This window comes from Aptenodytes patagonicus, chromosome 2, assembly GCF_965638725.1.
Source record: "Aptenodytes patagonicus chromosome 2, bAptPat1.pri.cur, whole genome shotgun sequence".
In the NCBI taxonomy this organism is placed as follows: Eukaryota; Metazoa; Chordata; class Aves; order Sphenisciformes; family Spheniscidae; genus Aptenodytes; species Aptenodytes patagonicus.
This window is the reverse complement of record NC_134950.1, coordinates 119,018,536-119,033,056: the sequence shown is the minus strand read 5'-3', so window position 1 is coordinate 119,033,056 and position 14,521 is coordinate 119,018,536. Positions and strand designations below refer to the sequence as shown.

The 14,521-nt window shown below is 39.5% G+C and overlaps 1 protein-coding gene across 4 annotated transcripts in view; it reads right to left on the bottom strand.

Annotated features, from left to right (window-relative positions):
* Positions 1–1,879: 1,879 nt before the first annotated feature.
* Positions 1,880–14,521, bottom strand: part of DCLK3 (doublecortin like kinase 3) — a 31,938-nt gene continuing 19,296 nt past the window's right edge. For 3 of the 4 annotated variants that reach the window (XM_076330883.1, XM_076330886.1, XM_076330885.1), the window contains exons 3-5: positions 9,908–10,040; positions 8,812–8,979; positions 1,880–7,938 (exon numbers count right to left, since the gene is read on the bottom strand). In XM_076330883.1, coding sequence (XP_076186998.1) covers positions 7,742–7,938; positions 8,812–8,979; positions 9,908–10,040 — 498 coding nt within the window. In that variant the 3' untranslated portion in view covers positions 1,880–7,741. The remainder of the gene's footprint in view (positions 7,939–8,811; positions 8,980–9,907; positions 10,041–14,521) is intronic. The other variant, XM_076330884.1, reaches the window with a different exon arrangement.

The window sequence follows — 14,521 nt, the reverse complement described above, 5'->3', positions numbered from 1 at the left end:
ATTCTTGTGTGGCTGAATGATTACTCAGAGTTATTTAAATGGTGGAGAAGTTTTGCTTTTATTTCTTTTAAGGGATTCTCATCCTGTCCCGCTGTTAGGGAATTAGGATCCAGGTGGGGTACAGCTAGCAGTTGCTGTAGTGTCTGCTTGGAATCAGTTATCCCCAGACACACAAAAATAACTGGAGAACCATCACAAGAATGTTAGACACCAGCAAGAGAAAAGACATTTTTTATTTCACTCATAAAGCTTTGTTAGACTTGTCCACAGCATTGATTTACTTAAGAAAATAAAACATTTGGGAAAAAGTTAAGTTTTTCTTCAGCTTTTCCTCCTCTTGGTTTTTTTTTCCCCACACTTTTTTCTTTCATAATCTTTTTTCTTTTAAAAGGTGAGGGGCTACTTTACATGGTGTCTCTCTCCCTTTCTTTGTTTAAAGTACATAGAAATAATACCCTACCAGGACACGTGCTGGCCTTCAGCCGAACAGCCAACATGCTCGCGTTTTTAAGGACACAACAATACGCTTCCATTTGAAATACTGGTCAGTAATACGTTTCACCCATCAGTCACCATGTGAACATTATTGTGGCCAGTATGCTTCCAGCCAAGCTGAAATGAATAAAATCTATTCAACCCGTTTAGTTCCATCCTTAGACTAGGCACATAGGTTTCTTCTGAGCCTGTTACATGATAAGTTTATATGCCGAAGCATTACAATGTCATTAAAGCTGTCAACATTGCAAGCTGGGTAGTTGCAAATGCTTAGGATCACAAAATTGCACTCTTTTTAAAAATCCAGCAATAAGGTTTGCTTGACAACTTACCATAACAGTTAATGATCATACACTTCCATTTTCTGGAGAAATTGTCTTCATTGCTAAAATCCTTGACATTAAGCATTATCTAAAACGTTTTACGCTGAAATTCTTCATGAGAAATGCCTTCTTACAATACAATGGTTGTCACTGAAATCTAGAAATCTTTACCAACTAACACAGCAATGACAACGCAGGAATAACCTTTTGTTTATGATGGGTCACATTTTTCTAGTGATTAGAAGGAGCACCCCTTTATTCAGTCCTGCACCCTTTATCCAATACAGCAATCTCAAACCCTTTCAGAAGTTGACTGTTGTAGCACCTACTTATCCCTGGCAATGTACTGCACGGCTGGGTGTTCTCACTAGGTCAAATATTCTTACTGCTTGAATTGCAGCACTTACTACAGGAATAATCTTGTGTTTCTCTAAATTTTTACATGGTTCCAGCTCTTCGTTTCAGTTTCTGAACTCAGAAAACAAAATATATTTCCAGTGACTAATGGAACTAATCCAGTCCTAAGATTATTAGCTTTACTTTTTCTGTTTTTCCAATTGCTACATTATCAGAACAGCTCTAATTTCAAAAGATAAAATTCTGCAGGAATACAGCATCTGTTTATAACACAAGGCAACAGAGTGAATCAGCAAACTGGATGATACAAAGGGTCATGTCTTCTTTTCCAAAGAAATAGCATGTAGCAGTGACAACTTTAATGACCCATTTTAAAAAAAAAAACATTGCCGGACTCTGACTTCAACTCCTAGTAACACGGGAAACACAGCTGAATCCCACTCCCAACAGCAAAGCATTAAATTAGTTTTAATTAGCCGCCTATACATACCATTAAAATGCACTGCAATAAATGCATGTGATTATCATAGAAGTCAGTCATTCTGCAGTTATTCTAAGAGTAGTGGGGAGGCTGTGGTCTCTTAGGTACCAATACATAATAAATGAGAGCCTGTACTGATTCTCACTGGCAGCCACTTTATCACACATGCTCACATCCAGAGAAGGTGGTTTCTCTGAAAACACCATCAATAGATTAGATTTTTATCTAATTAGATTTTTATTTCCACTGCTTCAGCTGATACTGCAGGCCTGCAGGAAAACACTATTTTTAATAACAGAACTGAAATATACAGAAGCTACTAAGAAACTGTGTCCTTTGAAAAAGCCACTTTTGCAATCTTCTCAATTTCAACTAGAATGCCTGTTTCCACAAACAAAGCAAATCTTTTTCCAAATAAACTTGAATTTTACAGAATAAGAATTAATGATGGAAGAATTCAGTTCTGTGTGCATTAAGCTTCAATGAAACTAGCTCTGCTTGTCATGATTGCTCTGACATCATAGCGGACATGATTAACGCAGTAGAGGGACAAAAACAGTGTTAGAATGAATCTCAGCTCCAGTTTTGCAAAGAATTGTGTTGATTTTAATGGCATTACATACAGCAGCAAAGGAAAACACATCTGTAAGTATTCAGAGGACTGCAGCATTAGAATGGGTCCTTCTAAGTGTAAATGAAGGTACACACAACACTTAATGAAATTGCAAACCTTTTAAAACAAGCATTTCCCAAATAGATAAATTGTCAGGGAAAAAACAAACAAACCAACCACAACTCAAAATACTTGGCCACGCAATTGTTTCCCAATTTATTGGAAAGAATATTGAAATATAACATCCACTATATAGTTTGCCTTTATCAGCAGGGGGAACAACCACTTTTCTGCTGAAGTCCATAATGTATTTTAATTTAGAAAATTACACCTTCAGCCCAGTTGCAAATAAACCATACTGTAGAACAAACAGTGCCAATATACGCTGTTAGCCCAGTTAAAGTGCCCATATTCCTTTCAGGAGCAAGAATGTCAACAGTAAAGAGTTGTACTGGTGGACTCAAGAGAGGACAGAAAAATGCATGCCCAGCAACATAAAAAGTATTTTCCATACATTGCTTAAATTAAAAGAAATCTAGGCGACAGAAGAAATGACAGGAGGAAGATTTCAGACTGAAGCTTACTTGTCTTTGGGAAGACCAGTTTATAAGCACAGCAAATTAACTATTTTCTCAAGCAGACTGAATACTGCCCCAAATCCAGATACTTGCAGAAAAGCAAGCAGTCAAGTCCAGAAATTTCACCTTCACAGTAGGACCATAACCCAAAAGACTCAAGCTCAGAGGATAACATTCCACTACCCCTCTTTTACCCTACAGCCAAAAATTGTAATAACTGAGATACAACAAGATGCACCTATCATGCCAGTCAGAACAGTATACCGAGATGGCAAATTTAATGGTTTCCGAGTTCAGCTATTCCACAGAGTAGCTAAACAAATCTTAGACGAAGAAGAGGGGTCCCTGAGTAAGAGAAATTAGAGTGTCTGTGTCTCAGAGGAAATAGTCTCTGCTGTAGTGCTAAGTTTCCGTCTCTTGGGCACACATTTTTAAATATTAGGTGACTGAAGTACAGACTGGGACCAAATTCTCATTGTTCATTTTAAGGCAGTTAAGTACTACGCAATGCGAAATGCTAGTATCTTTTGCACACTTTCAGATGCCTAAATACTTTCAAAAAAAATTGCTCATTTCCTGCACTGACCACATTCCTATTTCCCATTTCTGATAATTATTTCATACGTGGCCAGCATGCCCTGAAGAAAAACATATTAATATGTGAAGATTTCACCACCTTTCAGTAATGAGTCATCTGAGGGGAGAAGATAGGTAGATGACAGTAGGCAGATGATAGGTGATAGAAAATAGGTAGGTGAGGTCTAGGATCAATGAAATGTAATAACATACATGGAAGCGAGGAAGTTGACCTTGGTGGACAAATGGAGGGGGACATCCAGGGACCGCTTTATCTTTAGAGAGTGGAAAGCGTATCACTGAAGAGAGTTACTACTTAGTTTGTCAGTCACAGGCAGCCACTAAAAGCCTGGACTTAATATTCAGAAACTCCTAACACAGTCAAGGAAAGTTTATAATGCACAAAGCTAGTAACACTGGCTTTCAAGGATGCTCAAAATGCTTTATAGGACTCTTCGTCTGATCTCTGGGAGTAGCACATCCTTACGTAGACCCCAGCTATTGTGCAGTAACCACTTTTGTCACTACTGTAGTTGAAAGCCTTGACTGTGATTTTAAGTGCTGACCCAGTAATAAAAAAAAACCCAAAACCAACTCTTACTATGAGGCGTGTGTGTCACTAGGAAATGAAATATTGAGGCCCCAATTCTAAATGTTTGGTTCTTGGTGCCTCAAAAGTCTGAGAAGTCTTACAGTTAGGGCATGAAAATAAAAGTGTGCTTAAAAACTGTAACAAGCTAGAGAATAGCCAAGTCTTTGGTTAAAGATAACAGATGTCGGGGTCTCTGGTTTCTAAAGAGAAAAATTTTGGAATAATCAATACCAGATAGTAATGAAATAACCCTGGAATAACTAGAACTTGGTCAGGATCTCTGGTTGTGAGACAGGAATCGACCAACACCTTCAAGAGGCATGAAAGGATTCCTACTCAGCTGATCTGCAAAAGCTTTCAGGAAACAAACAGGTTCTTCCTTTCTGTTGCCTTAGACCTAGCAAATTCTCTGTAAGTGGATCTTTTCTATTCAGGTCTGCAATATGAATTCATACTTTGCACTTAGCTTTTTGGGGTTCTTTGTTTTTCTGGGTGGTACATTCTGACTTTCTTCATTGTTAGTATCTAAAGAGCTAGTGACACTGTGACTAGTTTTACTTTCAGTGAAGTATAACGCCATATGAGAGTCTAAATCACAAGGATTTAATGAAGGGCAAGGAGGGATATTTCTTCTTCCTAACGAATCAGCAAGAACTTGCTCTCTGTGAGACTTTAATCTTCCCCAGCTTTGAGCTTCCTCAGACTTCCTGTAGACAAAGGAACTGATCAAGAAATGCAAGCATAAGGGGAAGATGACTCCAGAACACAAGGAGACAGTAATCATTAGAAAAATCTCAGGAAAGGAAATAAGAACAGCAAAAATCCTCACCCCTAGAGTGTGAATGTGGTTCATGTATTAGAAACTGTCTTACAGGGCGTAAAGATCAGGTCTGCGTTAGAATGTCATGCAGTGGGAAGAGAAAAGCTTGAGAAAAGGCAGTAGGAGATGAGGGGATACTGGAGATCTTTGAGACCAATATGGTATTTTCACCGGTTTTTGTCTGAGTCCTCTCTAATCTTACTAACTTTCAACATCAGCAAGCAATGCTTGAGGCTGAGCTCACCAAAATCATGTGTTCTCATTGTTTCAAGCAACTTAAACCATGACTGGGGACCTGCACTCCTTAGAGCAGCACAGAGGCAGAGCAAGAACACTGGAAGCAATGAGAGAAAAGAAGGAATATCTAAGCAGGAGAGAGAAAGAAAGAGGCAAAAACCCTGAGAAGCACCTGGAAGCTTTTTCAGCCTCCAACCTGAAGAAGGAGGGCCTAATGCCACATGTCTATTAGCAACACCAACAAACCAGTCCCCCAGCGCTGCCACAGCAGTGTCTGTACTTACAGATGCAATGCAGTGACAGCACACAACACAGTCCATGTTTAGTCTGTCTGGGAACCAGAGAACTTGAGAGAAAAACAAAATCTTTGAAAAAATAATTACTTTTATATTCATTACAAGCAAATTCTCTATCTTCAGCACTATGAATAAGGCTGTAGACAGGTTCTTAAAGGTGAAAAAGGCAACTCAACACAATCTCCAAACTGTCAGATTCATTGCTGATAAAGTATTCTTTTTGTCTCTTCAAACTTTATTCCTAAACAACTATATTAAAAATAAGATAATTACAATATATAATATTACAAGCCAGAAGCTATTTTTCCACAGCTTCCTATCCGCAATAGATTTAAACTAACAGAGGAGAAGTTATTACTAGTACTCAAAGACCACATAATGCATTTAGAATATGAGGTTACACATAGGCTTAACTCAGGAAAGCGCTTAAATCCATTCTTGTTTTCAGGAAAAGGAAAGTCTTCCTGACCCAGGGCCTCTAAAGCAGAGGTATGACATATCGTATACATAGTACTTGGGCATACAGTAAAGATTTGACTGGTTTGTTTCACAAATTCTTGAACTCCACAGCAAGTCTTATTCCAATATGTATTAAAAATAAGCCAGTTCAATTCAAAGTGCAATTCTCCTTTAAGAGCCAAGTCGTCTCTACTTTCATACATCATTCTTGCAGCAAAACTGTCTGTCAACTGTCATAAGTTGAAACAGAAACATGGTGACAGTACCCCACAGTTTTTGGTAATTCAGAAAGTTCGCACAAAATATTAGCACTCACCAAGAATAATATTCTGGTTCATATAGTTATGAAAATGTTCTACTGATTCTGAAATGCTTCTGACATTTCTCATTATGAAATACATAGGCAGAGCAGCAGCACTGCAATTGTAAAATACCCTCATTCATTTCTACAAGCTATGAATTCAATACTAATACCACTGATATTTTAACATCAATATTATTTACTAGCACATGGAACTCGCGGACAAAGCATTATAAAACAGACAACTCAAGTGCTTTTTGGATTTGATTAGTTAACCAAAAATTCTGAGATTCAAAAGCTGTTCTAGGTCACAGCCCTTCTCAGGACTGTATTTCCTCCCCCAAGGATTTCTTTAAAACTGCATCCAATCAAATTATAAAAAACATATGCATCTGACCCTTCCTCTGGGAGACCCTTCCATACAACAACAACAAGTTGTTGTTTTCCCCGAGCTGAATTTTAGTGTAATTTCATCCCATTGCCCATTCTCATGGAAGCAAGGAGAAAGAGTCCCCAGGGAAGGCAACAGGGGAAAAAAACCAAATGATTGCTAAACTACGCTGAAAAAGTATATGAAATTCAGCTGTGAAGTGTGTTGATGAAAAAGGCACCATGAAGGTAAGGGTTAATTTAAGTCACAAAAGCAGCTTCCCAGCTTTCTCTTCTCCATCAGCACGGAAGAGTCACAGATGCACATGGACTGTGCATCTTAGGATGGCTCCTAAGAAAAAAAATCAGTATGAAAAAATGCTTGGGTTATCATTCCATAAATACACCTTTGGGAAAAGAACCAAAGTTCCCTTCGAATTGCTTAACTTCCTACTTCCCAGAGTAGGAAGAAAAGCACTTTGAAAGTTTTTATTAGTCTTGAAAAGCTATCAGCCATGCTATCTTCCCACTTCTCATAAAGAAATGAAACTACCATACTACACAGCACTACCATAGTTTAACAGAAACGTTGTACAGTCTATTGTCCTGTCTACGAGAACATCCAATGAAAGATGTTGCCAAGGGAGATATCATAAAATATTTGATTTAGTCTATAAGGATTTTTCTTCCCTCACAACTTAATAAATAGTATCTTGCTGTTTATTTAACGTATCCTAAAGAATGTATTTGCTTTTTTTTATTCATTTACCTTCTCCATTGCTAGCAAGAATTGGTGAAAAGACAGTTTAGAGAATTAGCGCAGGATGTGTATGCAGACAGCTATTTTGAAAACATTATAAACACAGAACTCCTGGAAGGTATCATACAAAAAGAGACAAGAGAAGTCATCACTAGTGTCAGCCACAGAAGCAAACATTTGTCGTCTAAAAGATATACATTTTGTAACGTAAAAGCCCAAATCAGTATTTAAAGAAAAATAATAGATACCCTCCAGAAAATATCTAGTCCTCACTGCTGTCAACAGAGAGACTCCTAAGTAACATCAGAAGGAAGTGGATGCGAATTTGATCTCTGTCCTTCTTCAGAGTCTCAGAATCAAAAAAAAAAAAAGGCATGGCAATGGCCAGCAACAGCTATACACTAAAGGCCCAATTCATTTAGAAAAGAAAACATAAATTATTTGTTAATCAATAAAAAGACGACTAAACGAGCTTGAAGAGATTTCATGTGTCCTCATCTGCAGCCTCCTTTCGGCGCTGGGCCCGAAAATGACGCTCAATATTTATTGTCACTTCCCTCTGCAAATTTCTGCTGTTTGTTTTTCCAGCTGTTCTGATCCAAGGGTGCTGAAGTACTTGTCGTGCTGTGTAGCGCTTCTGGGGATCCACTATCAACAGCCTGGTTATGAGGTCTTTTGCTGCTATTATGAAAGAAAGAAAAGGAGAGAGGGGAAAAGAACAGTGACGTGATGATGCTGACAGTTAAACCTACAAACGTCCTTATTTTTTCTTATTAGTTTTACCATAATGACTTTTGTGACTACCCCAGGAGGTACTCTAACAACTGGATTTAGAACTAGTGACAGGAGATGTTAAACCTCCAGCATATCTTTTACTGATATCATTCTCCCCTTCAGAAAGAGAGGAGAAAGTGAAGGGAATTTAATCATGAAAGCATGCCAAAGGCATCAGGCTAGGTGTTCAGATTCACAGGAATTAACATTGGGTATCTCATCACTCAAGGAGCATAAAAGTCGTAGAACGCTGTTGAGCATGTTCTTTAAAAGACTGCATAGGGAGAGTGGGGTTTTAGGGTTTCCAATCTTCAAGAGTGCACAAAAGACACCATACTAGCCTGCAAGAAGGAGAAAACTACTATGTGCAGCCCCCATTGATCTCAACAGAAAATCCACACTGCATTCTGCAGAGCAAGGATTTCATTCTCAGCTTTTGAGATTTTTGCATACATCTTTACAACCTAACATAACCCTGGAGATTATTTTGGTACCTTTTTCTAGAGATACAATTCATGTAAGCAAGGTGAGGAAAATCCTTGCTCTTGCCTCAGAAAGGGAGCAGTCCATTAAATCAGTCAGACCTAATATTCAGATCACAGTCATCAATACTACCAGAGGACTAAATTCACATTTAAAGCAAACACAGAATCGCACAAAAGAGACCTGTAAGGCACCCCCAAGTTCATTGAGCTCACTGTCCTGAAAAAAAGGGAGTTCTTCACACTCCAGGGAAGAAGTCTGTCATTTCTCAGATCTGCTATACATACTGAATCTTACCTGCAGAAATATTGTCCCAGTATGGGGAAAGGAACTCATAGTGACCCAGCTGTATGATCTGAAACAGCTCTTCTTGATCACGTTCCTGACTGCGAAAAGGGGGAAAACCGCAGAGCAGAATGTAAAGGATCACACCAGCTGCCCACATATCTACTTCGAGCCCATAGCCTAAGGAAGAAAAGACAAACCAAAAGTCCTGTTTTAGAAAGACAACTCACAACTGGTAGGGAACTGTTTCTTTTTCATTCTGTTTTCCAAGAAACACAGAAGCTTTGCTCAGTTTCTCAAAAAGATGAGGTCAGCAGAAGAATAAGTGGCTGGTACACCACGCTTACAAGCTGAGCTGCTCTGCTTGTTAATAACTACAGCTCTCACAAAGTGCCTCTCTTCTACAACATGTTTCACAAACACTGTCTCAACAAGGCCAGTGCCAGCTGGAGACTAATTGAGAAAACACAGCATATATTTCTAAAATAGTCCTCCTCAGATTCCCTTCAAAAAAGCACTAAGAGAGTGCCAAGTTTCCATTGAAACTGGATATAACTGGAGATGTGCAACCCAGCTCCACAGGACAAAAACCAGAAATAGCTTTGCTTGAGTCATCAACAAAACTGACTCCTTCTCAGGTCTGAATCTTTTTGGATATGAAATCTCAAAAATGTCTTCTGATGGGAAACATGTTTTGGCTTGTTACATAAGTTTAACATACATGTTCACAATTTTTTTGCATCATTAGGGGCCTTGGAAAGTCGTTTGGGTTACAGTCATGAAATGGGGCTGACTACCCTCAGGTTGCAACACGAACTTTTGTTCATTTCCCCACTTCAGTATTTACCATCTATGATATTTTATGGCTTGTCTGCTAGGAAATCAGTGTTATATTACCATAGACATTAATAATGCAAACGTGACTGATGTCATGCTTATGTTTGTCAAAAGCTAAAAGGTTTCGTTTCCATTCCCAGATTACACTGCTAGCCAACCTCCTACCCTGCAAAGACGTATCAGTAGGTTGAAACATTCTGGAATAATTCCATGATTAGAAAGTTCAGAGTAATTGTATGATTTACGACAAACTATAAATATATACGCTTACCCTTCTCAGCAAGTATTTCAGGGGCAACATACGTTGGTGTTCCACACACAGTAAATATGGGTTTCGTAACCTGCTTTGCAAGGCCAAAGTCTGCTAGTTTCAGTGTAGTAGATTTATCTGCATTATGCTGAACCTATACACAATGAAAAATACATATATTTAGTCCAGATGCATTTTTAAGACAGCAAAAGATAAAGGAAGTCATTAATAATAAACAGGAAGAAGTTCTAATAATAGTGCCTTCAAGTAAAGCAACATGAAATGGAAACAGTATTTTGACAAACAGTATTCAGAAAGTGTTTTTCCCCCCCATATACTAAGAGGATGCATATATTTAAGAGGACAAGCAATAACTGAAAAAGAAAACTTTGCTCTACAAACTCTGGCACACTGTAATTTCCAAGAAATTAAAAGGAGGAAGACAAAAAATAACCAACAGTCAATTAAATGTTATTATTTCCTCTTGGGAAAGTAAACTCTTCCCCTGGAAAAGCAAAGAATGCTGTGGGCGTCTTTATGCTTAAATGCGATATTCCCAGGTAAGCTACTGACTTTACTGTGCCACTTGAAAAGCCTATCTCCATCCTACCAGTCTAACAAAAAAAAACCAAACCTGATAACAAACAAACAAAAGCTTTACTTTCTTAACAAATTACTCTGCTACTCTACCTGCTGCCCTGAAAATAAATGTGTCACAGTCATCACATAGTAAGAGTTGGAGAAATGGATCCATGCAGAATGTTCTCCTAAATGGGTCTTTTTAGCAGTTCCCATCTCCTACATCCACCTGGAAAGTAATCAAAACACTTCCTCCCATTCTAATTTTGCATGCATGAGTCTTTAGCATTAATTTGTAATGCAGTTAATAAAACATTATTTTAAGAAACAAAATATGTCAATGACAGACAGTGGGATCGAGTGCACCCTCAGCAAGTTTGAAGATGACACCAAGCTGAGTGGTGTGGTCGACATGCCAGAGGGACGGGATGCCATCCAGAGGGACCTGGACAAGCTCGAGAAGTGGGCCTGTGGGAACCTCATGAGGTTCAACAAGGCCAAGTGCAAGGTCCTGCACCTGGGTCAGGGCAACCCCCGGGATCAATACAGGCTGGGGGATGAAGGGATTGAGAGCAGCCCTGTGGAAAAGGACTTGGGGGTGCTGGTGGATGAAAAGCTGGACGTGAGCCTGCAATGTGCGCTCGCAGCCCAGAAGGCCAGTCGTACCCTGGGCTGCATCAAAAGTAGCGTGGCCAGCAGGTCGAGGGAGGTGATTCTGCCCCTCTACTCTGCTCTGGTGAGACCCCACCTGGAGTACTGCGTCCAGCTCTGGAGCCCTCGGCATAAGACAGACACAGACCTGTTGGAGCAGGTCCAGAGGAGGGCCACGAAAATGATCAGGGGGGTGGAACACCTTTCCTGTGAAGAAAGGCTGAGAGAGTTGGGGTTGTTGAGCCTAGAGAAGAGAAGGCTTTGGGGAGACCTTATTGCAGCCTATCAGTACTTAAAGGGGGCTTATAAGAAAGATAGGGACAAACTTTTTAGTAGGGCCTGCAGCAATAGGACAAGGGGGAATGGTTTTAAACTAAAGGGGGGTAGATTTAGACTAGATATAAGGAAGAAAGTTTTTACGCTGAGGGTGGTGAAACACTGGAAGAGGTTGCCCAGAGAGGTGGTGGATGCCCCATCCCTGGAAACATTCCAGGTCAGGTTGGACGGGGCTCTGAGCAACCTGATCTAGTTGAAGATGTCCCTGCCCACGGCAGGGGGGTTGGACTAGATGACCCTTAGAGGTCCCTTCCAACCCAAACTATGATCCTATATTCAAAGGCCAAGTCATGAAGAATGTAGCAGTATAATTAAACACATCAGTATTCTTAATACTGGTGACTGATGTTCAAATATTCTTTAAGAGGTAAAAAATGTCATGAATTTGCTTTAAATGAAAAATGGTCTGTCTCTGGAACTATGGGGAACAGATCAGCAGCTAAAATGTGTACAAGAAAGCCAAGGAAGTCTGGACTCCAGTTTTGAATGGACAAACTGGAGTATAATGCGACAGGTATACTCCAGGCTTTAACACCTGTCCTGGTTTCAGCAGGGATAGAGTTAATTTCCTTCCTGGTAGCTGGTACAGTGCTGTGTTTTGGATTTAGGGTGAGAACAATGTTGATAACACACCGATGTTTTAGTTGTTGCTAGGTAGTGTTTACACTAGTCAAGGACTTTTCAGCTTCCCATGCTCTACGGACTGAAAAGGCTGAAGGTGCACAAGAAGCTGGGAGGGGGCACAGCCAGGACAGCTGACCCCAACTGGCCAAAGGGATATTCCATACCATGTGACGTCATGCTCAGCATGTAAAGCTGGGGGAAGAAGAAGGAAAGGGGGGACATTTGGAATGATGGCATTTGTCTTCCCAAGTAACCGTTACAGTTGATGGAGCCCTGCTTTCCTGGAGATGGCTGAACACCTGCCTGCCGATGGGAAATGGTGAATGAATTCCTTGTTTTGCTTTGCTTGCATGCACGGCTTTTGCTTTACCTATTGAACTGTCTTTATCTCAACCCATGAGTTTTCTCACCTTTACTCTTCCGATTCTCTCCCCCATCCCACTGGGGGGGAGTGAACGAGCGGCTGTATGGCGCTTAGTTGCCGGCTGGGGTTAAACCACGACAACACCTCATACTTTGCCATCAGGCAGTGCTTGAGAAAGCTGAAAATTCGAGATGGTCTCTATTACAAGACAACTAAAGGCACAGATGGGACAAAATTTGCTCTGCTATATTACAACTGACTAATCCCCGTTTATCATCTTTATAGAAACTGTAAGCACTCATCCAATTCTGATTAAGCAAAAAGTTTGGTTTTTTCTTTTTTTAAAAAAAAATATTACATTACAAAATAATACAATATAGCCTACTAATCCCTTTTTATCTTCTTTATAGAAAATATAAGCACTCTTCTAGTTTTGATTAAGCAAAACATTTTGGGTTTTTTTTCTTGTTTTCTAAGAAAAAATATTTTTCAGTATGAAATTGAAAATAAAGTTTACTACAACCACTCAGTCAAAACTTCTGCAGGAGAAAGCTAAAATGCCATAGCCATTTTCTCTATTACATTAGTCAACTTCATGATGATTTTTTGCCATGATGCACTGTGGACACAACAGCTGACAAAAATGAAAAATAAATTACAAAGGTAACAATTACTTTCTAGAGCAGCATCTATCCACAGGATTTATATTCTAACAATAGGGGTAATAGTGGTAGAATGCTACAAAAACTCACAATTGAAATGCTCAATTTTATATGTGCTATGAAAATATGAGCATGAATATATTTTCCTATTGTATAAATAAAGCTTTTAAAATTACATAAGAAAATTACGTCATGTGGAAGTTCAACTAATACCCTGCATGCTACTGTACTAAGACAAATAATACTGAAATGTTTATATAAATTTTTAGAAACCAGCAGGGGGGTGGGGAGGGGGGAGAACACACTGATCTTAATCCCAATCCCAAGATCAGCAGGAAAGGTCTTGCTTTGTAAAACACACTGTTAATACTTTTTCTTTTATCAGGATGCCAGACTCCTAATCTCTCATCACAGCACAAGGTGGCAACACTGCACCATCTGTTCTTCCAGGACAAAACCACTGAGCTTTCATTTTACTTAACAACCGAACAGGTAGGAACAGCATGCACCGTGGCTACATTTTCACAGCTTTGTGACAATCATTTCAAAGACAGCATGTAACCCGTCAGCACGCCTGAAAACCTCAGCCCAGAACTCCTCAGCATCTTCACTAACACTATGCTCAGAACAACTCAAAGTCAGCTCGGGAAGAGTGAGCTTTCCCTTCACCCCCAACTTCGTACTCTCCAGTCTACCTTTCTGGTCACTTGGCATCACCTTGAGCATGCAAACATGCTTCACTGTAGAAACAAAAGCTTTTCAGGTTGCTTTTATTCTTTCCTGAGGCCAGACTACTTACTTATAGCAGTATCACAGAAATGTACAACCTGCTGAAGAGAAATCTAGCCTCTGACATCTACTGTATGTGCTCTGTGAAATGGTGAGAAAAAAGCAAAAATGGTAACATTAGATGAACATACTAGCTTTACTGTGACACCTAAAAGGCAGCTGTTTCTGCATTCAAGACTACAAAGAATGGTTCCAAAAGTCCATTTAAAAGTGCTGCCTTGTCTTACCTGCCTATAGAGTTAACTGAGATAAGGAAGACCAGTATTCAGTACATTTTCTATAGACAGCAAATTTAGGCCATATAGCTACTTGTGTCCTTCAACTGCAAGGGCAGCCAGTATCTGGTAGTCTTGGACTAAAGGCAGTCAGAATTGCTCACTACTCACTCAAATGCAGATGCCATAGCAGGATATTACAATATTGTCTGAGGATTTCTAGCTATCCCAGACATACACCCAGAAGATTATAATACACTAATACAAAGCCAAGTTCATCTTCAAAGAAGGGATAAACTGATCTTTTCCTTTTCTCCTGCCTGTTGATGATTCCCAGCTCTTCATGCTCTTGTTTGTTTTCATATCTACCTTGTGAAATCCATCAGGGTGTTTAAGAAGATGATTTATAGCATTA